This window comes from Mustela lutreola, chromosome 2 (genome assembly GCF_030435805.1).
Source record: "Mustela lutreola isolate mMusLut2 chromosome 2, mMusLut2.pri, whole genome shotgun sequence".
NCBI lineage: Eukaryota > Metazoa > Chordata > Mammalia > Carnivora > Mustelidae > Mustela > Mustela lutreola.
In genome coordinates, this window is record NC_081291.1 from 149,408,694 (window position 1) to 149,435,959 (window position 27,266).

Below are 27,266 nucleotides of genomic sequence, written 5' to 3' on the forward strand. Positions count from 1 at the left end.
AAACATACACTGCAAAGAGTGGATTTAACTGTATACCAGCTAAAATAGTAAGAAAGTAAAATTATCACACAAGAAAGACAAAACATGCATTCATTGTGAAGATGGTGTTGATTTCTCTCCAGTCTTTGTATGTATCTATGCGTATGCTTTGTTTTTAAAACAAAATTGGTAGCATATCATACTTCTGTTTTATTATCTCTTCTTTTTTTTTTTTTTAAGATTTTATTTATTTATTTGACACAGATCACAAGTAGGCAGAGAGGCAGGCAGAGAGAGAGGAGGAAGCAGGCTCCCCGCTGAGCCGAGAGCCCGATGTGGGGCTTGATACCAGGACGCTGGGATCATGACCTGAGCCGAAGGCAGAGGCTTTAACCCACTGAGCCACCCAGGCGCCCCTATTATCTCTTCTTAATAATACTGGGACATCGTGTATTTATTCTGTATGAGCCATGGAAGTTGTGCTGTGACTTTGGTTGGATCTATTGTAAGCTGCCTGGGATCCTTCCTACAACAGGGCTGGACATTATTTTGTTTAAATTACCATGAACCACACAGGCCCACAATGAGTATAGAATATTCTGCTATTATAGCTTGGAAATCAACACAGTATTTGCTCAGTATCATAAAGGGCACGTTTGCAACTTTACCCAATGAAATGGAAAGTTTTGGTAACTGGTAAGGAATTGAGAAACAGGCTTCTCAGTCACTATTTACTCATCTAAAAGAACAATTCCTTGACATGAAAACAGAGTCCTGGCTTTATCTGAGCAGAGTATTTCTTTTCATGTGTATTATTCATTTAGTTAGGAAGCTGGGGGGTGCCTTCTGCCTTGAAGATTTTAACCCCAAGGACTTCCTGTCAGCCCCCAGGACCTGGAATTCTTAAGTGGAGAAGCCTTAGCTTCCCTTTGCCCCTTCTCAGAGCCTGCCTTGTTGAGAAACCATTATTATTCTTAGACGAATTCAGCCCTGCTTTTACCCTGGGTCCGTCCTTTAATTGGGGCTCCATGGATAGGAGAATGCAGCTTGTCAAACAAAATTGCTGACTAAGCCTGGCCTCTAGTTGCCAGGGCAACGGGGACTAGGACAGAGGGTTTGGGCGGGAGGCCTCGGAATTCTTCTGGCAGGTCTCACAGATTTCTGTTAGGCCTGACAGCCGCTACGGGGTCCGGCTGGCCAGCTGGCTGGCCTCGAGCAGCCATTCCTGACCGTGGGCCCGGGAGGGACACGCCCGGCTGGGAGCAGCGCAGCCCTGGGGAAAGAATCTGGAGTCTGGGTTTTGTCATGTGAAGAATAGCTATTGAGAGAGGTTAGAAAGTGTGGTGTTATAGCAGACCGTGAAGCATCAATGGTGGTGGCTATTTCATGAAGAGTCTTTCCTTTAGTCACTATAATTTAACTTGTAGAAAAGCATTTCATAGAATCCGGTTGCAGGGATGACTGGGACATCAGAAGTCATGGTGTCCAACCAGTATGGGAATCCATGTGTGGTAGCCTGGCTCGTTAGGTTCATTCACTGATTTGCTCAGCAAATGCTCCGATCCTAAATGCACAGCAGGGAGGGGACAAACTTGGGCCGTCCTCTCCAGTGAGCTTCAGTTCCAGCTTCCGTCAAGTCCCAGAAATAATCCATTTTCTAAAATGTCCTGGTGCTCCGATATTGTTGAGGAATAACACCAATTTGAGTCTTTTTACAAGGACCCTTTTTAAAAATGTAAATTGAACACATTTTTCAAATGTGACCACATCTGCACAAAGGAAAAGGAGCTTCATATTTTCTGATCTTCATAAGCTCACCACGGTATGAAGAAACAGACCATTTCAAAAGCCATTCAGCTATTATTTATTTTTTTTTCTGAAGTGAAGAGAGAATATCTAAACTGTGAAGTTTTCTTTAATGTGATTCTAAGGGGTACAGAGTCTAGAATAACACGGGGTTATGGTATACATCCTGAATTGAAAGAGCAGCAAACAGGCCAGGGATAATCATTATGGCCTCAGCAAATGTCTTCCTCCAAAGGGTTAGAGTTTTGACTCTTCTTCCATACCAATGGTCTGGCAGCTGAGCATGGATGATGAGGTATTTGAAAAAGAGAGACTCCAGGAAATGTGACAGTGAATTTCTAGAATCTCTTGGCACAGAGTTAAAGAGAAATATACATTGGGAATTTTTTTTCCTTTAAGAAGGTAAATAATTCAGTGTTTTGAAGTCCCTGAGGGTTTTGGCAGAGACAGCAACTTTGCTGAACCAGAATAACTATTTTAATGTTGGGATTTCAAAATACTGCTTTTATTTGATTTTTTTCATTTGTTTCTACTCACCGCACCCTTTATAATTAAAACAGTGCAGTCCTCCAGTTTTGTGGAACCCCTGGCCACACAGGCTTCCATCATTAGAGCACCCTCAGAAGGGTGATTGTCATCGTGTTTTCTCTGAAGCACATTCCAGCGAGGGCAGGAGCTGCTGGCTGTGGAGGCTCCCCCAGCCAAGGAGAGCCTGGGCTGCAGGATGCTTTCAACTGCTGTTTGCTTTCTCACCTCCTCTGTTGATTTATTCCACAGGCAGACTGCAGGCGAGTGGGGAGCTGGAAGGAAAGGGGGTTTGAGGTTTGCTCCCAGGGACATCTTCAACTTACAAATCAGTATTTGTCTTTCACATCCCTCTGGATATTTTACACCCCACCCCGTTGCACAGCTGCTAGGAAAGGGGTTTGGTTTTTGTTCTGTTCTGTTTTGTTTTGTTTTCTAACTCACATATAATTACTCGTTTCAGAGACCTAGATGGACAACCACAAACTCCAAAAGAGATTCTTAAGCCCTCATTTTGCAATGGTCTTTCCACCCTCAGCTTGGATAGAGAAAAAAAATACAGTTGTGGCAGGGGACAGAAGGGGTGGGGTTACTAGGGGCAGCTTTCCAGATCTTTCTGAAACCAGTCTTTAAAATCTGAACTTACAACTGTGCTTGATGTGTTGTGAGTTCCCAGGATACTAATTCCACCCGTATACGTTTAAAAGGACCATAGAGTATGTCCAAGTCAGTCTTTTTCCCAGTTGGACAGGGGGAACTGTGTTTGGGACAGCTAAACAGGCTGTGTTACCCAGTCCTTCTCCATACTGCCTAAAGGAAGAGGGCTGGTATTTTCATTTGATAGCTGGGAAAAAAGGCTCAGAGGAAGGAGATAACTTGCCCAATTCCCACGGCCAGCAGGAGAAGGAGCCGAAAATTGGAGATCTGACCCCAGCCCTTGGTTTTCCTCTCTCTGCCACACTGTCAGTCAGTATGGAGGCTAGGAGAGCGCTGGGGGGCCAGATCTGGGGAAGAAGTTCGCTTGACTTCCCTATGCTTCAGTTTCCTTGTCTGTAAAATGGAGACGGTTGGGTTATTGTGAAGATGAAATACTCAAGTGCTTAGAACAGTGCTTCCCACATAGTAAATGATATGCATGCTTTAGCTAACATCTCTGCCTCCTAAAACATACAACACTATCAGTAATTCCTTCTGTTGCCTGCCTCTCTGGACTAGGTTCTTTATTAATATGCCTTTAAATCTTTACAATGGCCCAGCAAGGTGAGTTTTACAAGCACGCTCTGTCTCTCTATGTTGTTGGTTTTCTATTTTTATTTATTTATTTTTTTCCGGATGAATAAGCTGTCAAGGAAGGTTAAGAATTTAGCTCAAGATGTTATAGGTAGGGAGTAACCGAGCTGGGATTCGAACCCCAGTCTTTCCGATTCAGGGAAGCTTTTCCTCCTCTGCCAAGCTCTGGACATGTCTAGGAGCATTTAACGTTCCACAGCTGCTTGAGAATTCCAGTGGCCAGCAGCCCAGAGAATTGAGAGAGCCAGTTCCACCCCTCAGCAGGACTAGTAATTAGAAAGCCTTTCATCACATCTGTCTCACATCCTTGGCAGAAGGAATCTGTCTTCCTTCTTCCATGTGATAATCCATAAATAGTTTGAGAACGAAGGTACACCCCTCAGGTGTCTCTTCTGGTTAAACAGTTCTCTGCTTCTTCGTAAGACATGACACCAGCATCCCTTCCAGCCTGATTTTTCTCCTCTGGTCACTCTTTGCAAAGCGTAGAACGGAGACCTGGATGCAGCCTTGCCTGTGGAGGTTGACAGGAGGTAGGCAAGTCTGTTGGAATAGCTAGAGAAGCAGTGCTGATCTGCTGCTGGAAATGGAACAGAGGTTTGGAGCATGGACATATCCAGGAGACAGGACCCACAAGGCTTGGTCCTTGTCCACATCTGTCTCCCTTTCTAGAATGCTCCGTGAGATAGGGCACTGTCTGTTCATTGCTCTGTCCCTGCTGCTGAGAAGAGTTCCTGGTACCTGGTAGTTTCTATAGTATTTTTTTTAAAAATAAATACATGTACAAATGAATGAGTTGTTATGGGGGCTGGGAGTCAGTGGACTTGGATTTTTGTACCCGTGGTGATGGCACTAAGAGAAAGCTTGAAGTTGGTAGGAAGAGCTGCTTTGGTGCTAGAGGAAGAGTGGATTGTGAGATGTGGGGTATCCTACCCCAGTGGGACACTGTTATTGAGGAGTCCAGAGCTGGGAAAGGGGAAGCTGGCTGCTTGCTGAGGTTCTGGTGGTCAGGGAAGGCATTCTGGAAACCGTGGTACAACAGAACTTCTAAAGGGGGATGGGATATGGCTAGATATTGTTGAGGGACCCAAAGTAGGAGGAGTCCAAAGTAGGAGGGACCCAAAGTAGGAGGAGTCTGGGAAACTGAAGGCTTGTGAGAGGACTGGATGGGGGGGACCTTGGGATGGCATCTGTGGTTAGACCTATTGGACTAGAGTGGAAGTGGGAGATGAGAGTCAGACCCAGGGGCTCAGATGTGCCTCCAGCTTAGCATTTGCTCTGTGTAGACTTGGGGGAGCGGAGGCCCCAGCAATGGTTAGAGCAGTTGCTCTAACCACTCAGGTGGTTACACCCACCCTGAGTCGGGGCCTGAGTCTAGTCCTAGACCAGCCTTGGCTGACTGAGCCTCTGTTTCCACAACCGTTTGCTGAGTCCAGTCCCACCGTCTTCTGTCTGTGGTTTAGCTGTTTTACCTTCATCAGTCCTGACGGCTGCTGCTTGGTCAAACCAAAGTCAGGCGTGTAGGGCAGCAGATGGCATGTGGTAGCCAAAATCATCCTGAGGCTGGGCTTTAATTTCATACCTAAATTTAGTTGTTATTTTTGAAAAAATCCTCCCTTGTTGGGATTCAGACGTGTTAGTGACGTTAGTCCTTTTATTTCCAAACTTCGGGTTTTGTGCTTCTCTTTTTCTCCTTCATGAGCAGAAATAGGAAAGTATTTTCATTCAAAAAAAAAAGGTACTTAAAAATATGGAACTATTACATTATGAAATGAAATATAAGTGAAGTGAAACTTCTCACTATTCTCCGTGTATATTGAAAATTAATTTTATGTGATATACGAAAAAGGCTTACAGACCTGTCCTTACTTAGAAAAGAAAGAAAATTGTTTTCTTTTGCTGACTCATTGTGATGAATTCACACTTGGATTTAATCTTTCCAAGGTGAAAGTTCATCAGGAAGAAATGTCAGACCATTCAGTATGGATCAGTTCCGCCTGATGGATTGACTTCGGAGATGGTTTGGTCTTGGTTTTTGCTTTTGTTTTCTGGGATTAGAATACAGAACATGTGATGATAATAGTATTACTTAGTTCACATTTATTAAATAATCGTGTGGGTAGACGCTGTCATTTTCCCCACTTCATAAATAAGGAAGAGAGGCAGCGCCTGGGTGGTTCAGTTGGTAGAAAGTCTGCCTTTTGCTCAGGTCTTGATCCCAGGGTCCCGGGATCAAGCCCCATGTTGGGCTCCCTGGTCATCAGGGACTCTGCTTTTCCCTCTCCCTTATAAGAGCCCCGTCCCCCCACTTGTGCTTTCTCTCTCCATCACTCTCTCTCTCTCTCAAAAAAAAAAAAAAAAAAAAAAAAATCTTAAAAAGGAAAATAAATGAGGAACAGAGAGTTTAACTGACTGGGAGATGGCAGAGTCAGGGTTCACATCCAAGTGTCTGGTCCCAGAATCCATGATTCTGACCACTGTGCTCTCCTGCTTCTCTTCTGTCTTAGGAGCAGGGAAGAAAGGAGTGGGATCATCACACAAGGATGCAGTTTGTGCCTGGTTAGTTGAGATGTATACGTAGGCTCTTATTTTAATTGTATTTGTGGCTGAAGATGAGAATTGAATGTTCTTAGTGCATTTTTTCTTTTATTACTAATCACCATTTAAAATATTCCCATTTGAATTCCAGTAATATTTCTCATTTATTCATTGAGCAAATGTTTGTTGAGTACCTGCTGTATGCTTAGAGTGTTATAGGCAGCAAGGATTTAGTTGTGATCATGACAAAGATGATTTCTTGCTTTGTGGAATTTTCTAACATTCTAATGGGAAAGACAAAATACTTAAGTTGCTGTGAAGAAAATTCAGTGCAATTTCTGAAGAGATAGCATTTGTAGGATGCAGACATTAAACAAGGTATGAACTTTGGGAAGATCCGGAAGGGGGTATGTTCCAAGCAGAGAGAACACTTGCGCAGATGCTGGCAGTAGGAAAAGCAGAGAGAAGGGGATGAGTGAGGGGAGCATATCAGAGACAAAGGAGGGGAAGTGGACAGGACTGTCACATAGGGCTTTGTGGGCCACCATCCAGATTACTGTAGCCAGGGAACCAATGTGATCTTCATGTTGGTGGCTGTGTGGAATGACTTGTAGCCCAAGGATAATCTTGAAGAGAGTGTTGCCCCCTATGATAACTTCCTAACTCACACTAGTCTGATGTATATTTCAAAGTTGCTATTCAGGTACATTCAACACCCTCTGTATCTTGTGAGTCGTTAAAAGGTGGAACATGATAATGTGAGCCCCCTACAGGCAGAACCTAGGATTGCTTCTTTGATGACATGGAGCCTTTAGAAGAGTTGGGGAAATAACGATGCTGAGGAACGGAACTTCGGTTATCTTTAAAGTAGCAGTAGCGGGAACAGATATGAATTGGAAGATGACACAGTGGAACATTTTCTCCAGTCTGGTATAGGGTCCTTCAACTTCGGTTTTTCTAGCCTTTTGAATTTTATTTATATATTTAACCACACACAAGTTTTCTCTTAAAAATATATGTTGTTTTGGGCGCCTGGGTGGCTCAGTCATCAAGTGGATGCCTTCGGCTCAGGTTATGATCCCAGAGTCCTGGGATCGAGGCCCACATAGGGGGCCTGCTTGACAGGAAGCCTCCTCCCTCTCCTGCTCCCCCCTGCTTGTGTTTTCTCTCTGTATCTCTCTCTATCAAATAAATAAATAAAATCTTGAAAAAAAAATACGTGTTGTATCTATTTGAAATATGCCAGGAGTAATTTAAATAAAAAGGAAAGTTAGAACTATATATTTTATAGCTAGGTTCTGATATTTTTTCTTACAATTTTTAACATTTTACTTTCATCTTACATGTTACTATAGATGACAAAAAATTAATATATATTATGTGTGTATATATGTATATATATACATATATATATTTTTTATACAGTGAAGTTCCAGAAATAATTCTTACTATATTTAAATTCAGACTACCTGAATATTAGAAATTCAACTAGTATTCTTAAGACTTAATGGTGGGGCACCTGGGTGGCTCAGTGGGTTAAGCCTCTGCCTTCAGCTCAGGTCATGATCTCAGGGTCCTGGGATCGAGTTCCGCATCAGGCTCTCTGCTCAGCAGGGAGCCTGCTTCCTCCTCTCTCTCTGCCTGCCTCTCCGTCTACTTGTGATTTCTCTCTGTCAAATAAATAAATAAAATCTTAAAAAAAAAGACTTAATGGTGAGAAAATTTTGTCAGATGGAAGGAAATGCAGCAATATCTTCAACTTGATGTTTAAAAGAGCATCTGTTTAGGGGAGTGTAGGGGAAAGGAGGGAAGAATAAGACAAGACAAGATCAGAGAAGGAGATAAACCATAAGAGACTCTTAATCATAGAAAACAAACTGAGGGTTGATGGGGGGAGGGAGTGGAGGGATGGGGTAACTGGGTGATGAACATTGGGGAGGGCACTGATGTAATGAGCACTGGGTATTATATAAGACTGATGAATCACAGACCTCTACCTCTGAAACTAATAATGCACCATATGTTAATGAATTGAATTTAAATAAATTTTTTAAAAATAAAGGAAACAACCAAAAAAGAGCATCTGCTTAGGGGTAAACCCCACATTTATTTAGAATGGTTATAAAATGAATTGTGATAGTTGAAGTTGATTTTTTTATGTTAATGAAGGTTATTGCCCAAAGGATCTGTGCAGTTACAGATTATAAAGAACTAGAAATTATATCATTGACTAGATGTTTTCAGACTGTGGTTTGTGTGTGTGAGTGTGCTTGGTGGACTTTAGGCTTCTCCCACTGGTTCCGTCCCTATGATTCTTCTGTTTGAGGCCTTCAGCTGAGCTTTGGTTGGAGAATAAGGTTTCTAACGTGCATTGCCTGCCGTATAAAAACCTCTGTCAAAAAACATCCCTTTGTTGTTGGTGTTTTTTGCTTTTTATGGGTAACTGAAGAAAATTTGTTAGGTATTTTGGTTATTTGCAACCAGGATGAAGAGAAGTGAGCCAGAAGCCCTTCCTAGACAGGATGTTTATTTAAATATTAATTAACAATGCAGTTTCATATCAATCAGATGTCTCACGTTTTGTAAGAGTCATACTACCAAAACTGCTCATTACAGTACAATGAACTCTAGTAACCGAAAGTTTTTATTGCCGATGACTTCACTAGACCTGTCTAGACAGCAGTTACTCTCTAAAATCATAGCATGTTAGGGCTGGAAGAGATCTAACAGAGATACCGTAATTTAAATGGCCTAAATATTCTGTTTGCCGTTGTAGCCATGGTTTTGGGGTTTGAGGGATGGGAAGACCAATGACTTCAGGATGGAAAGTGGGAAACTGATAGGCATAAATATAGGAAGGGCCTAACTTTGGTTTTGGATGCAAGTATAAACATATAAAAGTATTCTTCTTTGGAAAGAGCAGCAAATTTGAAAGGAATTTGATGTCTGCTCCTATTTGTCAAAATGGGAGAGACTCCCTGGAGGTTTTACCTAGAGAAAGTGGTTGCAGTCAGATTCATCACCCTTTGGATTGCCTCTCTGGCAAAGTCATGCCAGCCAAAACAAAACAATTCTAGCGTTCTAATTTTCGCTAATGAAATCCATATGCTATCAGTTTGTTGTTAGTGGGATTGGGGTTGGCGCTGCAGGGTTCCCCACCCTTCAGCCATTTGAATCAGGTCAGCTAGATGACTAGTCAGATAGAAAAACCGATGGACTGACAAACTTGTTCACTGGCTGTTGACCTAGAACTCCTGGCTGTTGACATAGAACTGCCAGCTATGATTTGATGGAGAGCCTGACTCTGTAACTCCCCAACTTTATGGGCCTGTTAGTGGCAAAGACCAGAATGTACTTGCTGGGCCAAAGGAGTTCAGCTGCTTTGATTGATTTAGATTTGGTCTGAGCACCTGGGATAAAAATAGTTTTGTCTTTGAGAAAGTGTCTTGACATCCTTACGTGACTGGGGTATTTAAACACTTGGATGGGTGGGACAGTCCCCACATAAGTGTCCTGAGATAGATACTAGCTGAGTTTCTCATTAACTTGGTGAATGTCAGAAAGTGACTTACGCCTGGGAAGCTTTCTCCAGAGAAAGAACAGTAATGGTTTCCTGATGATTTTGACTGATTAGGAACACACATGAAGTGCTTTGTGTTTGGTAAAAAGCTTTCATGTGAAATATACTTTGCTCCGATCCTTGTGACAATGAGTGAATAACTTGCCTCTCCCTCTGTCATATTTCTGTAGGAAGCCGCCCTCTGTAGACAGCTCCCCATGGAAGCCGAGACTCTGGCCACCGTTCAGGCTGCTGTCAACCCGCCAACCATGACCCCAGACATGAGATCCATCACTAATAATAGCTCTGATCCTTTCCTCAATGGGTAAGTTAACATTTTGGAGTGACTGACTTACTTTTGCTTTATTTATTACGTGGTTTAGAGTATAATGGGTTTTTGTTTATGTTGGGGAAAGGTGGGGAGCTGGGAGATTGGGGTGGGGATCAAGGGAAGCTGTCCATTTCCTGGTGTTGGTAATTGTGCTACGGTTGTGTAAGATGTCCTTGGGGAAGCTGGGTGACTGTGCACGGGGACTGTGTACTCTTTTCACATCTTCTCTGTGGGTCTAAAATGGTTTTACAGTAAAAAATGTAATTAACACAAAGAGACAATGTTTTTAAAATATGAAACATGTGAGCAAGAAGGAAAAGATTATTTAGCCAGAAATATGTTCATGAGTAGAAGTAGTCAAACCTTAATTGTAACTTTTTAAACACAAATAAAGGACAGTTGTCTGTTTCCTGTGTCATTTCTGCCCTTGCAGAGGCTTGTAGCAAACAAACAAGTAGGATTATGGAACTTAGTAAAAACAGAAAGAGAGGTTAAAAACAAGGAGTAACTGAAATAATGAAGAAAGGGAGTTTTTAAATTTTTTATTTAGAAGTATTACAAATGCACAGAAAAATATAAAGAATAACATAAGATTTATCCAGGTATCCAACACCTACCTAGATCCCTAGATCTTAAAGTATTATGCCATTTTTTAAAAGTATTATACCATTTTCAAGTATTACACCATCCACCAATGATATCTGTTCTTTTCCCTGCCTGGTGGGAGCCACTGTTCAGAAATTGGTGTGTGGTGTGTGTCCATCACACATCTTTTTAAATTTCCTATTGCTTGCTAAAGTGTACATTCATAAGCAATATTCAACACTGTTTTCTTTTTAAAAAATTTACATAAAGGGTCTCATAGTCTATATTCAGCACAGTGTTCAAATTATTATTTTGAGATAAAAAGGAAATCAGCATCCATTTACTATGACTGGCCGGTTTTATTTGCCTAGTCTTTTCATTTCGCTGACATCGGTGTGCATGTCAGAAAATTAAAGGGAGGTGCAAATTCGGCCTCCCTCCATTCCCCGGAAGGTTGGGCAGTGTGACAGAAGTAGACTAGGTTAGGGGTTTCATGACTCTTTTGATTTGGGAATTCTTGATGTGGGCTCGCACTGAAGTCTCCCCATGCTTTGCTCCCCAGAGGGCCCTACCATTCGAGGGAGCAGAGCACTGACAGTGGCCTGGGGTTAGGCTGCTACAGTGTCCCGACGACTCCGGAGGACTTCCTCAGCAACGTGGACGAGATGGACACAGGTGGGTGCAGAGCCTGCAAGTCATTGCCCTGTGCTTGCCTTTTTGTATCGTCCCTTCGGTCGTGGTCATCGGTCATCTCCCTTCTAAGTCCAACCAGAAATACTTTATCTCAACAGTAACAGAAAGGACAGCTGAAAAGCCACCCAAGCCTCAGGCACTATTATTAAATTCTAGTCCTTTCTCCTTTGTTTATACAAAATATGGTTTTACGTAAGGCACAGGATTTTAAAGTCTTCCCCCGCCCTTCCTTCCTTCTCTCTCTCTCTCTCTCTCTCCTTTGCCCTGCTTCCTACAGCCCCTGCTCACAGTTGGATTAATGCCACTGTCTGCTCTGCCGTTCTTCCACAGTGGAATATTTTTGCTGTTCTCCCTCCAGTTGTAATGTATGGGCCACTTTTCCTCTTGAGAAATGGGACTGGTTTATAGTGCTTCCCACATGCCATTTTTCTCATGTTAATAGCTGCATTTGGGAAGCCATTGGCAGGGCCATTTGGAAAGTTAAGCCACTCAGGAGATTCTAAATTGTCATCTCCCAGGTCCCAACATGGTAACGATGTCTTCCTTCAGCAGTTAAAGAGAAGAATCAATATTTTTTCTTTAAAAAAGAAAGGAAGGAAGGAAGAGTCCTTTCCCCATTGCCATTGTCCACAGTGCCTGTGTTCGTTATGCGTTCTTAGATGACTGTCATCTGTGTCGTAGTCTCTGAAGCCAGACCACGGGTCAGACCAGAGTCCAAGTCAGCCAGGCGCCTTAGGAGTGCCATCGGTCGGAGCAGCTGCCTTGGGGTCTCTCTGCAGGTCGTCATCCCTGTGTTGAGAGGCTAGCACAGACTGTCTTGTGAGGAGTCACACGGGAATAGTCTGAAGCGTTTGTTTTGTTATTCGTCGATTTATTACTTCAGTTTTCTCCCTCCTGCCTCCCTCACTTTCTTCATCTCTCTCTCTATTTTTTGGTGTGGGATTATTTTGTCCTCTTTGGAACAGCCTTATGAAGTAGCTCCTTCCTATATTTAAGGATTGTTTGCTTTCAGCTTTTAAACACTGGGAAGCCAGTAAAGATAAAAAAACAAAAGTTAAATTGAAAAAAAAAAATTCGGGAGATCTAAATCTAAGTCTGACCCTTAAAGAAAAAAAAAAAAAAAAGATGGGTTCTGTTCTGTGGCTTTTTTTTTTTTTTTTTTAAAGATTTTATTTATTTGTCAGAGCACAAGAAGGGGGAGCCGCAGAGGGAGAGGTAGAAGCAGGCTCCCCACTGAGCACAAAGCCCAATGTGGGATTTGATCCCAGGACGCTGGGTTCATGACCTGAGCTGAAGGCAGACACTTCATCGAATGAGCCACCCAGGCATAGCCTATGACTTTTAAAAATGGCTTCAAAGTAGGGACTATTTTGAAGCCAAAGTGTGGAATTAAGTGGTATTCTGGAAAGAACATAGTCTTTGTAGACAAGCAGCCTAAACTGAATCTCTGTTTCTCCACTTCTTGGTAGTGACTTTGGGAAAGTGCTAGAACATGCCAAGGCCTTGGATTTCTCACCTATAAGTGGGAGTAACATGCTTACTTCATGGAGTTGTGGGGAGTTATGAGATCACATAGCTTGGCCCACAGTTCTCTTCCCCCTCTTCTGAGAGGCTGAAGTAATGGACAAATTGAACTTGATCAATGCTAGGCTTCCAAGTTAACCTGGTTAAGTGAGTGTCAGCTCGTGGAGTCTAGCGTCCTGTCTGTGAAGTTCTTTCTAGGCATGAACCTTCCTAAGGAAAGAAAAGTAGCACAGTAATAAGATGAGGAAAAGCTGGGGATGGGCACAGCTCCAGTGTGGCTAGAAAAGGTCTATGAGATTCACTGACCACATGCTGAATGGAAACAAGCCAACCAAGCACACTTCCCTTTGCAAATCACACAAAGAAACAACAGCTGGATGTGGTGTGGAATAGAGTAAAGGGAATAGCAGGAGCAAAGGTGGGGAAATCAACCACTCTTCCAGAATATTCTGCAATAATCATACTCTTTTAAGAATTGTCTGGTTTTTCTCTCTCCTCCTTTTTAATGGATAAAACTGTTAAAGGCCAAAAAGATCACTATGTGATGACAAAGTTGATCCAAAGAGAGGTATTTTAAGATCGTTAACCTAAACAAAGAATCTTGGAACTAGCCTCCTCATGCTTGCCATGTCTGAGGAGAAAGGGTAAGAGAAATTCTTTAAAATAGATTTTGTTTGGCTTAAAAAAAAAAAAAAAGTGTTCTTGAGTTATTAGTAGAGATCAGTAGAGATGAATGGTGCTAACTAGAGATGAGGAAAAAAAAGACACCCAGCACTTTATTATTTTTTTTTAAAGATTTTATTTATTTCTTTGACAGAGACAGATCAGAGATAGACAGAGAGAGGAGGAAGCAGGCTCCCTGCTGAGCAGAGAGCCTGATGCGGGACTCGATCCCAGGACCCTGAGATCATGACCTGAGCTGAAGGCAGAGGCTTTAACCCACTGAGCCACCCAGGCGCCCTGACACCCAGCACTTTAGATTGAATAGTTTTCCTGGGCAGATACTTTCATTCAGCCTCATTTCCATCTGTTATGTTCTAGTGGGTAGTAAAAGTTATTTGGGATTTCCTGTTCTGTTTTGATGCTGTTTCTTATAATGTATCAAATTCTATGTTTTGATCATGTCGAACTTGTCAGATTTGATGTTGAGGTCATGTCAAACTTGATATAATTTTCCCAAATTACTACCTTTTGCAATGAAAATCCTCTAAAATACTGCCAAGAGTCACTGATTTATATGGGTTACAGAAGAGCCATTAAACTTTGCTATCACCAAAATGCAAGTTTGATTATGTTTCCCTCATCACTTGGAAAGATGCAGTTTTTCTCCTTGGAAAATGCATTTGGTTGAAGTGAATTATCCCAGTTTTGCTCAGAATAATGATATTTCTGTGCACAACTTCAGGAAGGCTACCGTACTTCTAAAACACAAAAGCCAATTTAACAAGCTTTTTAGAAATGATTCTAGGGTGGAAGCCGGCCTTAGTTACCAATGCTTCTGTCTCTGAGATGTATATATATTTTTAAGATTTTATTTATTGATGTGAGAGAGAGAGCAAACTTGAGAGGGGGAAGGTGAGAGGGAGGAGCAGACCTCCTGCTGAGCAGGGAGCCTGATGTGGGACAGGATCCCAGGACTCCAGGATCATGACCTGAGCTGAAGGCAGTTGCTCAACCAACTGAGCCACCCAAGCACCATCTGAGGTATATTTTAAACCTTCAGAAAATTGATCAGGGCTATTTGAATTAATCAGTTGTTCTGATATTTGGTAATCAACAAAGAGTTCCTAGGTTTTTCTTTCTCTTAGCACAATCAACATTTATTGTATGTGTGGCAAACATTATATGGTACTTTGCTCCAGTGTGCGAAGAAGGTACCTATAATCCCAATTTCGATGGATACACTGAGGGTCAGACAAGTTACGTGCGTCTAAGGTCACATGGCTAAAGAGCCCAGTCCACGGGCACAAAGGTCAGTTTGTTTTCTTGTCCACTATTGTTCATAAAGAACATGTGTTCTTCATGTCCTATCCCAGAAGTCTCATTTTCCTGGAACAGTGTGTTCTCAGCTGTGTTCTGTAGACTCCAGTTCCATTAGTATATAGGTTCTGCCAGAATAGGATTGAATGATTAAATGGGTTGAGGTAATAGCGGCTTCAACAAAAGAAAACAGATCTCTTTACAGCAAGATTTCTTTGAACCTTCAGTGCTCACGTGCACTGTGACTCGTACGCATTGTAAGAAAAGTAGATAGTTCTGGGGTGCCAGGTGTGTGTGTGTGTGTTGGGGGGGTAATCTGCAGAATTCCCTTTATAAACTATTTCGAAAATGATCCCCAGAGCCATCAATGAAGACAGGTTTTTGTTTTTGTTTTTGTTAAAGATTTAATGTATGTATTTGACACAGAGAGCTAGGGAACAAAGGCAGAGTGGTGGGAGAGGGGGAAGCAGGCTTCTTGCTGAGCAGAGAGCCCAATGCAGGGCTCAGTCCCAGGACCCTGGGATCGTGACCCCAGTTGAAGGCAGATGCCCAACGACTGAGCCACCCAGGTGCCCCCGAAGACAGCTTTTTAGTAACAAGGTTAAAGAAAACTCCTCACTGCTATCTTTGAACATAAAAAGAGGGAGGACATGGGTAGATCTAAGCTTCACAGTGAAATCCTTAGAGTATAGCTGGGTGATAAGGCATTTTTACAGGGAGGGACTCTCTTTGACAAAATAGCTCTTCGTGCAGCCGTCATGGGAAAACACAGATCACAGCCTTCCTGTGCTGCTTTGCTGTCTCCTGGGCTTATCCACTGTGGGCCCTTATCTGGGCTCTGTCTACCCAAGACAAAGAAAGGTTCACCCAGCATCTCTGCATCTCCTACGAGGGAGCATCACCAACTCAGTTTCAGGACCGTGGTAGCTGAAATTTTTCAGAGAACTGAACTATTTTAGACAGGCAGCAATAGAATCTTCCGTTTACATGGAAGCCTGGTGGCAATGGAGGTGAGCGTTGGGTTAACTTCTCAAGAGCTTAACAAACGAATGACAATGGCCACCTTCTGTTCTGTTCTAGGGGACAACACAGGACAGACAGCCATGAACATCAATCCTCAGCAGACCCGCTTCCCTGATTTTCTCGATTGTCTCCCGGGAACAAATGTGGACCTAGGAACTTTGGAATCTGAAGATCTGATCCCCCTCTTCAATGATGTGGAGTCTGCGCTGAACAAAAGCGAGCCCTTTCTAACCTGGCTGTAATCGCTACCGTTGTAACTTGGATGCAGCTGTGACCTGACATTTCCTGGGCCTCTTGTCAAAAAGCAATGGAGCAGAGTCAGTCTGCAGGTGTACTCCATGACTCCCTGCTCCCTCCTTTCCATGCGGCCAGTTTCATCATTGCCTGGATTTGGTTAACAGTAACTTAAGTTATAACAGTTAAGTGTTCTCCTTTCAGTTTCCGCAGGCCTGCATTCCCGTGAGGGGCTCTGTGTCGTTCTTCTGCAGAGCTGAGGATGGAGAATTGCTTCTCTTTTTTTCTCTCTGCCACCCCATGACTAAGCTTGATGGGTGTTAGTTGAAATTTATGCATCAGATTGATTATAAACCATAAAAAATCTGACCACAGGCAGTGACTTGTGACAGGCGGGCTCGGTCCAGGAAATGTACACAAAATTAGAGCTGATTGATGGGGTTTCAAAAACTGTTGATGACAGTAGTACCGAATGCTTTAAAAAAAAACCCGCTTAACTCGAGCTTTAAAAATCATTGTATGGATAGTACATGTCTGCTGTATGGGATACAATGTAGTTTTGAATCCATGCTGGTTCTGATGGTTCTTTTTACTCTGTATCTGCAAAGGCACACGCGGTCCTTTTGTAGTTGGTCCTTCATCATGACTTCACTGCGTAGCGTCTAGACAATTCGTCCTTCCAGCAGGAGAAGAGCAGGGACCGTGAGTCACAGTTCCTACCCTACAGATCTTATGAAAGAGACCAGTTTGGTACTAATTACGAGCATTTATTAAACAAAACCTTTTTTTTTTAAATTATAAGTTGGATTTTTTTTAATTGCAGCTTAGAATTTGATGTTTATTTCATAAAGCACTATAATTTTGTAGCTGATGACAAAAGTCAGCCAACTGTTTTTGATAAATCAGCAGTGACTGTATTTTTTTGTCTTTTGCAACAGTTCTGAAAACATCAGCACGACCTAGCTTTCAACCCAACAGCACACACAGCAGAGCAGAGAAACTGTTGCTTTTTATATGCTAAAGCCTTATCAGTTTTGCTTTCCAGATCTCAAGTGCTTAAAAGAATCTTATCTATGAAACTGTTTGAAGGATGAAGCAGATCTCTGACTGACGTGTTAAAAAAAAAAAAAAACACACACAAAACAAAACAGCAAAACCCTCTGAAGGGTGTATGGTGGAGACTTGTGTTTCTGAATTCAGTAAAATGGATTCCTCAGTATATTATCCTAACCCTGTTTGCTACAGTTGGTATAAAAAGGCATGAAATATGTACTCAATACCTCTTATGTAACCAAAAACATTTTTTATTAGCTTTTAAGGACTGAGAGAGAGCATCAGGTTCACCCGGCGCTTGCTCTGCCTACATTGCCATGAAGTCCTCAATCGTTGAATATTTTGAACTGACATTATTTATAATCTATGAATTTAATACCTTTTTTTGAAAGACATTAATAATTCAGGTCTCTGAGAGGAACCTTCAATTCCCAAGGGGGCTTATCTGTTGGGAATCATAAATAAGATCATTTTCCATCTATCAGAATAGAGACAGGCAGCATACATTCTATCTGGTTGGAAAGAAGGCAAGTGAAAAGGGCAGAGATGAAGTATTGAAGTCGCAGTAGATAGTGGAAGGACACTAGTTGGGGAAGTGGAAACTGACAAGTCAGAATACCCCAAAAGCTAGATGAGCAGGATGCTAGGAGAGGTACCCAAAAGAACAAAGCAACAATTTTCTACTACAGCTTTTATTACCAGAAGACTGTTGTAGAAGAAAGGGCTTTGGTGCACTTTATGGGGGAGTAGGAGGGTCAGGGCTTTGTGGCCCTGTCCAGGCTGACGCGGAGCGTGTCTGTGGACAAGAGCATGGGCCTGCTGTTGCTTCCAACACAATGAAGTGATTTCTTTTTCCTGAAGGACCCATGGTTTATGTTCAGATTCCTTTCCTCTCTCTAAGCGCTCAGAGAGAGTAGGGTAGATGTTTGTGTTTGCTACTAAATTGAAGGGAGCACTATCTCTTTTTCTCTTTTGTGAGCAATAATTGCAAAAAGAGTTGTACATTCTTTCTAAGAAAAACAAAAAACAAAAAACAAGGGACCTAACAAAACTGAGCAGTGTTATTGTATTTTTAAAAAATATTTTTATAGTCTCCTTTTCAGGTTATTATGTGTAAAAGAAACAGATACCCCTCTTTTTTAAAGTAGTTAAAACATCAGTGATTTGTATTATCAATTTTTAGAAGTAATTTCCTAGTAAGCTTGTGACATTAGAAGACACTAGAAGAATTTTTTTTTAGTGAAATTAGCTGGAACATACATTAACGAACGTAACAAATATTTTTCCAGAATGAAATATGAACCATGACTACATGTTTACTAATGGACAAAGCCAGATGTGATTTTTTTTTGTTGTTTTTAAGGCCATAAAAATATAGCCTTTGTTAAAGAACACTAAAGCTAGAAATCTAAACATAAGAACAACTTTTAAAGGGTTTTTTCTATTATTGTAAGTGTTAAGACCCCTGCAGAATTCATGATAAGGTGCTATTTATATTTCTCATTATAAAAGAACTGCCAGGATATCCCATCTTTTCAGTCCTAACTCAGTAAATTTCAGCATTTCATCCAATAACTTTGCCACGGGAAATGGAAAACTAATTCCCAAGGCATCGATATCCTGATAGAAAACATTTTCTTGAAGTAAATACATTGTCAAAACGTGTTGGCAATTCTACTAAGTCCAAGTAATTGTTAGTGTTTCACCAGCATATTTAGAATGTAAGATGCCATTTCTTTCACTGATTGTACAGCATGTGGGAGCACGGAAGACAGAGTAAGACATTTTGTATGGGGGGTGGGGGTGCCGTTGACCCCAATGTCATTGAAAAGCTCTCTGTAGAAGAAGGTGAGAGAAGTGTTGCTATAATTAAGTTGTGTTCTTATGACATAATTAGAAAGTAACTTCTGAAAGTACAACTTTTATGAGAAAAATAAGCTGTTTAAAAAAAAGGAAATTGTAGATTAATTTGATTGGGAAAATGGGTGATTGACAGAGACTGTTTCCCTAATACACTACATCATTTATGTGCTCATACTTTAACTTTTTAAAAAATTTACTTCTACGTTTTGTAATATGACATATGTGTGTTTATTTGTAATTTAGAAAGCTCTGCCTGCAGAAGGTATGCAGCCAAATCAATCCTATCAAACCATTTTACCTGGAGTTTGGTACTGGTTTTTACTTCTCTGATTCTGTATAAGAAAAATAAATACAATTGAATTTCCACTTGGAGCCTTTGTCTTTCCATTATTTGTGTGTGTTCCTTAGTCAAGGCTTTGGGTGGTACCGAAGAAGGGCTTATGTAACTCTCCTGGCAGACCATGAAAGGAAGAAAATTTTGTAGGCCAACATTGTTTTGGCTCAAATGTCTCATCTTCAATATTCTAAATATTCGCAGAATATCCTGGTTTCCCCTTTGTTTGAAGCAGCCCACTGAGTTTTTTTTTTTCTTAAGTGTGTGTATATGTATAATTTACATCATACATATAATTTACATCTTATATATATAATTTATTTTTAAAGTCACGCTGTCCTTCCAACACCCTCACAGATTTGATAGGTATTCAGATTTGATAGATATTTGATATTTGATATTTGATAGATGATAGAGATGTCAGAACTATAGGATCCTCAGTCTTTTCTGTGTTGCTAATGTTATAGCATGGCTTCTTGTTACCAAACTAAGAACAACTTATCATTCATTCTGAGTGTGGGCTCGTGATAGTATATTTTCTCTGTCCCTTGAGTCCCTTGATTCCCTTGATTCTCATTGTTGTAATATCTTTCTCCATTCCACAGAAACATTAGGTGAGAGCACTCAGGGAAAGAGTATTTTCAAGCAGGAACTAAACAACAGAAGAGATGCTGGTGGGAACAGCTTACCAACATTCCAGAGCCTTAAGTCTCATGCATCTTTTTTTTTTTAAATAATTTTTAAAAAATTTCCAGGATAATTAATGTACAGTGTTCAATTTCTCTCAGGTGTGCAATGTAGTGATTCGGCAATTCTGTACCTTACTCAGACCTTACTCAGCGCTCATCGCGCTAAGTGCACTTTTAATCGCCATCACTTATTTCCTTCATCCCCTCACCCACCTCCCTCTTATCCATCAGTTTTTTCTCTAGAGTTAAGAGTCTGTTTTTTATCTCTTTTTTTTTCTTTGTTTCTTAAATTCCACATATAAGTGAAATCATATGGTATTTGTCTTTGTCTTATTTCACTTAGCATTATACTCTCTTGCTCCACATAGCAAACGGCCAGATTTCATTCTTTTTTATGGGTGAGTAGTAGTCTGTTCTGTGTGTGTACCCCCATTTTTTATCCATTTCATCTGTGGATGGACACTTGGGCTGCTCCGTAATTGGGCTATTGCAAATAATGCTGCAGTAAACATACAGGTGCCTGTATCTTTTCAAGTTAGCGTTTTCATATTCTTTGGGTAAATATCCAGTGGTGGGATTACTGGATCCTAGGGTAAGTTCTATTTTTAATTTTTTGAAGAACCTCCATACTGTTAACCACGGTGGCTGTGCCATTCCCATCAACAGTGCATGAGGGTCCCTTTTTCTCCACATCCTCAACAACACTTAGGTTTGTGTTGTTGATTTCAGCCCTTCTGACAAGTGTGAGGTGATAACTCGTTGTGGTTGTGATTTGCATTTTCCCGATGATGAGTGATGTTGAGCATCTTTTTTTTTCTCCTGTAGAATAAGTTGGACCTTTTCTACAGAAGAAAAATAATGATACATGCTATTTTCAAGCTTTCGTTTTTTTCTCTTGATAATAATAATGATACTACTAATAGTTACTGATCATTTACTATGTGCCAAGCACTATGCAAAAACACATGATAGGTATTATCTAATTTAATCTGCATAGTGACCCTAACATTTCCATATTATCCTTACTTTATAGATGAAGGATTTAAGAGGTTAAATCTTGGGGCGCCTGGGTGGCTCAGTTGTTAGGCGGCTGCCTTCGGCTCAGGTCATGATCCCAGGGTTCTGGGATCAAGTCCCGCATCAGGTTCCTTGCTCAGTGGGAAGCCTGCTTCTCCTTCTTCCACTCCTCCTGCTAGTGTTCCCTCTCTTGCTGTGTATCTCTCTGTCAAATGCTGTGTCTTTCTCTGTCTAATAAATAAAATCTTTAAAAAAAAAAAAAAAGAGGTTAAATCTTTTGCACAAGGTTATAGAGCAAGCAACAAATATGCCCAATATATTACGGGCAACCTTCCCTGCCAGTACACATAGTTGTATACTGGATTATTTTTAACATTATTTTGTATGGATGTCCCCTATTGCAAACCAGTGGATTCTTTTTAGTTTTTTGCCTTTATAGTAGTGCTGTAGTAACCAGCCTAGTCTCCTGTGAATATGGCTGGAGGGTAAATTTCTAGGAAGGGAATCATGACATCAAGCGATCTTAAATTTTGATAAATTCTGTCAAAACATTTTTGAAAGGACTGTACCATTTTATATTTCCAATAACAACAAATGCAAAGGCCTGGCTCACCATTGCCAATCTGGAGCTGAATATTGCCTCTGTTTTGTTTTGAAGATTGAGAAATTTTCCTACAAACATGAGGTTTCAAAACCATAAATAATCAAACCTGATTTGAATAAACATGAACATTTGGAGTTTTTTTTTCCCCTCTCATTGTACATTCTATAAAATATTTGGGAAGATAAGTACAATATATGAAGTTCCAAAATTGAATGAAAGTTGTATTTCCTATCAATAAATATAATACAAATTAGTGTCTTGTTTTTGTTTTTCTTCCAGCTTTATCAAGATAGAGACACACTGTGTAAGTTTAAGGTGGATGGTGTAGTGATTTTATGTATGTATATCCTGCACAATGATTACCACAAAATGATTACCTCACACAGCTACGATTTGTGTCTGTGTGTGTGTGTGTGTGTGGTTAGAACTTTCGACTAACTCTTAAGTCTGTACAGGTAGAAATACCTTCCTGTTACAGCCTGTGTTTCCTTTTTTTTTTTTCCAGTTTGCATTTCTTGAATTAATAGTGAAATTGATACTTTCATAATACCGTTACTTATAGTGGGCGATGTCAGTTCCCCACCCAGATCACCTTAGATTCTCTTTACTGTTTCGTGCACCCCATCTCCCACCCTGGTGTGTTTTTGCTTCCAACAGCTAACACCTGTAACTCCTTTTTAAAAAGGATCACAGTTACATTGCTCCCGCACGTGCAGAGAGCTAGATGCATAGGAATTTACGTTCTATAACATGACCTTTAGCCAGCAATGGGTGGGTATGTAACTGACATGTCAAAGTCCCTGGTGGGACCAGACAGAGACTGCCTTCTACGGGACTTGGCCTGAGACACACTCTCGCTTTGTTTCCTCCATTTTCCTGTCTTGTTTCCCCCATTCTCTTACCAATTTCCCTTGTAAATACCCCATTCCTTGAAAAACCCTTTCTTAAACAGCTCTTCTTTAGTAAATAGTTGCACATGAGTCCTTGTATCAGGGTCTGCTTCTGAGAACCAGACCTAAGCTAATATCCAGAATATACAATAAACTTGCGTGTTAATGAGAGAAACAGTCCCATAGAAATATGGGCCAAGGATATGAATTGAAAATGTATAGGTCAGGGAACTGGGGGCCAAACAGCTTGCCAACTCCATTACTAATCAGAAAAATGGAGATTAGACAGTAGTGATTGACCATTCCATTTCTACCAAACAGCAAGATGAAAAAGACTGCTGACACCTCTGGTTAGCTAGGAAATGCGCTAACAGGAACCCTACTACACCGTTGGGGGCAGCATAAGCTGTTAAAAGCACGAAGAGGACACCTAGTGTGTTTTACTGACCATATCTCCACTGTATTCCCCAAATAAGTGAGTAGTTTCAGAAGGGACAGACAGGGAAGGGGGGCTGGCTGCTAAACAGGGGAGAGGGAACTTCCGAGATGATTTGGTTGAGTACACAAATATGTCACCCATCAATGGGGTGACCGCATTGCCGCCAAACTAGCTCACAGCTGGGACTTGTAAATGTATCCAAGTTGCCTTTCTTTTTTTTTCTTTTAGGATTATGAATATGTATTTATATTTTCAATTAAAAAATTATAGCTGCTGAATTTAAGATTCTTTTTCCTTAAGACACCAGTTTTTAAAAATTACAATTAATATTGTGTAGCTATTGGGACACCTGCATGGTTCAGCTGGTTAAACAACTGCCTTCGGGTCAGATCATGATCCTGGAGTCCTGGGATTGAGTCCTGCATCGGGCTCCCGGCTCCACATGGGGAGTCGTCTTCTCCCTCTGACCGTCTCTCATGCTCTCTCTCTCACTCTCTCTCTCTCTCAAGTAAATATTTAAAAAAAAAAAAAAAATACTGTGTAGCTATCAAAGCTCCTGGATATATTTTTTACTTACTGTCCATTGAGGGCCCATATGAAAGTATTGTATAAGTAAAATCTAGAGAATTTCTGCTATCTGCCTTGTTGCCCAGAGTGGTTTGATATATGCAATGGATTAAAATGAATATAAAATTAATCAGACACATTATGTCATGTTAAACTTTCTGGATGAGTTTCTGGTCCCTAGAGCTAGATGGGCTGTGAATTTTGGCTCTAAAACAGAATGGGCCTCAGAAAATCTGGTATATTAGGGTCCTCCAAGCAGAACTCCTTAGGACTTTCTCTGGAATGCTCCCAAATTTCAAGATTCATCAAAACAATTAGCCAGTGCATTTTATTTTTTCGTTGTCTCAGATGGCTTTGAGAAACTGATAAGGCTTTAGGTGTTGTTCACAGTTAAGTCGCTCCCACACACATTTTACCCTCCCGTTCCAGGTGGCTCATAGTTCACTGATACCCTTCCATTGACCTTAGAATTTGCAATTTTTTCCTATAGGCTGTCCTTTGAAATAGGTTCCTTATAGTAGCTTAAAAGTGTGAGATGATAAAGCCTTAATTGTAGTTCACAGAGATGTATAAGTTGTGTTTAGAAATAATAAGTTGGTGGGGTCACAGAGTCTACCATGAAGCTGAAGTGTCCTAAATGGACCCTTCTGCTTGTAAATCATTAGGTTATATTAGAAATTGAACAAAGTGATGCATGCCTCCTGTGTTTGCAGTCTGAGGACCAGAAATAGGGTGACAAAGTGTCAGAAGGGAGGGACAGAAGAGCTTCCCAAGTCTTAGGACTTTTCAGTATTAAAATTGGGGAAGTTCCAGAAAACTGGGAAAGTTGGAAAGTATGCATCATGCACTCACTGGCAGGACTGGCTACATAAATTGTGGGACCCCATGCAGAATGAAAACATGGGGCCTTGCTCAAATGTATTAAGAATTGACCTTAGAGCATTAAACTGTGGGGCTCCTATGAGGGTGGGGTCCTCTGTAATAGCATAGGTCATGTCCTGAAGCCAGCCCCATAGCACTCCATCCTGTGCTAGAATATTTCTATAAGAATAAGAAGAGGGTGCGCCTGGGTGGCTCAGTGGTTTAAAGCCTCTGCCTTTCGGTTTGGGTTCATGGTCCCAAGATCCTGGGATTGAGCCCCTATCGGGCTCTCTGCTCAGTGGGGATCCTGCTTCCTCCTCTCTCTCTGCCTGCTGACCAAAAAAATTACAAACATTGAGCTGTGGAATTACCATTTTCTTCTGACATAACTTCTTACCAAATCTCCCAGATAGTTGGTTGTGTTTGCAGGAGTAGGAGAGAGTTAAGGTGGGTCTAAGGCCCCTGATCCCAAGCCAGATTTAGTTTCTTCCTAAGGATGCCAATGAACATAAGACTCTAAAGATCTTCTTTGATATCTCTTGACATTCTCAGGGTCACTAATGTCCAACAACCAGCAAATATATATTGCATTCTTTCATTCATCACTCTGTACTTGCTGAGCCCCTTGCCATCTTGACAGCACCAAAAGCTTCGGGAACATACAATGATGAAGAAAACTCAGTCCTTTTTCTTTTTCTTTTTGTTTTTAAGTTTTAAATTTTTAATTTTTTATAAACATATAATATATTTTTATCCCCAGGGGTACAGGCCTGTGAATTGCCAGGTTTACACACTTCACAACACTCACCAAAGCACATACCCTCCCCAATGTCCATAACCCCACCCCCCTTCTCCCAAACCCCCTCCCCCCAGCAACCCTCAGTTTGTTTTGTGAGATTAAGAGTCATTTATGGTTTGTCTCCTTCCCAATCCCATCTTGTTTCATTTATTCTTCTCCTACCCCCTTAAGCCCCCATGTTGCATCACCACTTCCTCATATCAGGGAGATTGTATGATAGTTGTCTTTCTCCGCTTGACTTATTTCGCTAAGCATGGTGCGCTCTAGTTCCATCCACGTTGTTGCAAATGGCAAGATTTCATTTCTTTTGATGGCTGCATAGTATTCCATTGTGTATATGTACCACATCTTCTTTATCCATTCATCTGTTGATGGTCATCTAGGTTCTTTCGATAGTTTGGCTATTGTGGACATTGCTGCTATAAACATTCGGGTACACGTGCCCCTTCGGATCACTACGTTTTTATCTTTAGGGTAAATACCCAGTAGTGCAATTGCTGGGTCATAGGGCAGTTCTATTTTCAACATTTTGAGGAACCTCCATGCTGTTCTCCAGAGTGGTTGCACCAGCTTGCATTCCCACCAACAGTGTAGGAGGGCTCCCCTTTCTCCGCATCCTTGCCAGCATCTGTCATTTCCTGACTTGTTAATTTTAGCCATTCTGACTGGTGTGAGGTGATATCTCCTTGTGGTTTTGATTTGTATTTCCCTGATGCTGAGTGATACGGAGCACTTTTTCATGTGTCTGTTGGCCATCTGGATGTCTTCTTTGCAGAAATGTCTGTTCATGTCCTCTGCCCATTTCTTGATTGGATTATTTGTTCTTTGGGTGTTGAGTTTGCTAAGTTCTTTATAGATTTTGGACACTAGTCCTTTATCTGATATGTTGTTTGCAACTCCCATTCTCTCAGTTGTCTTTTGGTTTTGTCAACTGTTTCCTTTGCTGTGCAGAAGCTTTTGATCTTGATAAAATCCCAATAGTTCATTTTTGCCCTTGCTTCCCTTGCCTTTGGCGATGTTCCTAGGAAGATGTTGCTGTGGCTGAGTTCAAAGAGGTTGCTGCCTGTGTTCTCCTCAAGGATTTTGATGGATTCCTTTCTCACATTGAGGGCCTTCAAGTTTGTTTTTGTGTGTGGTGTAAGGAAATGGTCCAATTTCATTTTTCTGCATGTGGCTGTCCAATTTTCCCAACACCATTTATTGAAGAGGCTGTCTTTTTTCCATTGACATTCTTTCCTGCTTTGTCGAAGATTAGTTGACCATAGAGTTGAGGGTCTATTTCTGGGCTTTCTATATTGTTCCATTGATCTATGTGTCTGCTTTTGTGCCCTCAGTCTTTTTTCTAAAGGAGCCATATATTTAACTGGGGCCCTACATTGTGGGGCAAGGAGTAATAGGAGCTCGGAGTAGAGAAGGAAGAAGAGGAGTCAAAACCTCAGCTAGGACATGGATGGAGTGTGAGCCTTAGCCTCGAAGAGTTCTGTAGGCACTTCAGGGAAATAGCATATATGAAAGCCCCAAATTTTGAGTGTTGAGAAGGTTCATAGCCTTGGAGGGATGGTGTAAGGAGGCAATGAGGCAGGAGGTAAGTAAATAAGTAAAATAGATGGAGATAATTCTCGAAGGGGCTTGAATGATTTGTTCCAGAATTGGAGTTTAGCCTATATAATGGAAGCCAAAGAGAGATTTCTCTCTCTCTTTTTTTAAAGATTTTATTTATTTAATTGACACACAGAGAGAGATCACAGGTAGGCAGAGAGGCAGGCAGAGAGAGAGGGGGAAGCAGGCTCTCTGCTGAGAAGAGAGCCTGATGAGGGGCTCGATCCCAGGATGCTGAGACCATGACCTGAGCAGAAGGCAGAGGTTTATTCCACTGAGCCACCCAGGCACCCCCATAGAGAGATTTCTAATAGCAGAATGACTTAAGGAAGACAGGCGGGAAAGTGAAGATGAACCGGAATGGAGAGAAGCTGGTGGCCCTCTCTGAGGACAAAGGCCTATTTGGTGCTGGGAGGATAGGAAGAAATTGAAATCATGGCCTCTGCCTCCAAGAGGATAAGATATACTACCATGTATTTAGCATCAA

The 27,266-nt window shown here is 41.3% G+C and overlaps 1 protein-coding gene and 1 long non-coding RNA gene across 3 annotated transcripts in view; both read left to right on the forward strand.

The window, feature by feature from the left end:
• Positions 1 to 19,352, forward strand: part of WWTR1 (WW domain containing transcription regulator 1) — a 140,460-nt gene extending 121,108 nt beyond the window's left edge. For both annotated transcript variants that reach the window (XM_059163794.1, XM_059163793.1), the window contains exons 5-7: positions 9,886 to 10,019; positions 11,173 to 11,285; positions 15,888 to 19,352. In XM_059163794.1, the coding sequence (XP_059019777.1) occupies positions 9,886 to 10,019; positions 11,173 to 11,285; positions 15,888 to 16,072 (432 nt within the window). In that variant the 3' untranslated portion in view covers positions 16,073 to 19,352. The remainder of the gene's footprint in view (positions 1 to 9,885; positions 10,020 to 11,172; positions 11,286 to 15,887) is intronic.
• A 700-nt stretch (positions 19,353 to 20,052) lies between these two features.
• LOC131825901 (uncharacterized) lies at positions 20,053 to 21,874 on the forward strand. Its single transcript, XR_009351363.1, has 2 exons — positions 20,053 to 21,052; positions 21,288 to 21,874. It is a non-coding gene; the product is annotated as an uncharacterized LOC131825901 (long non-coding RNA).
• The last annotated feature ends 5,392 nt before the right edge of the window (positions 21,875 to 27,266 follow it).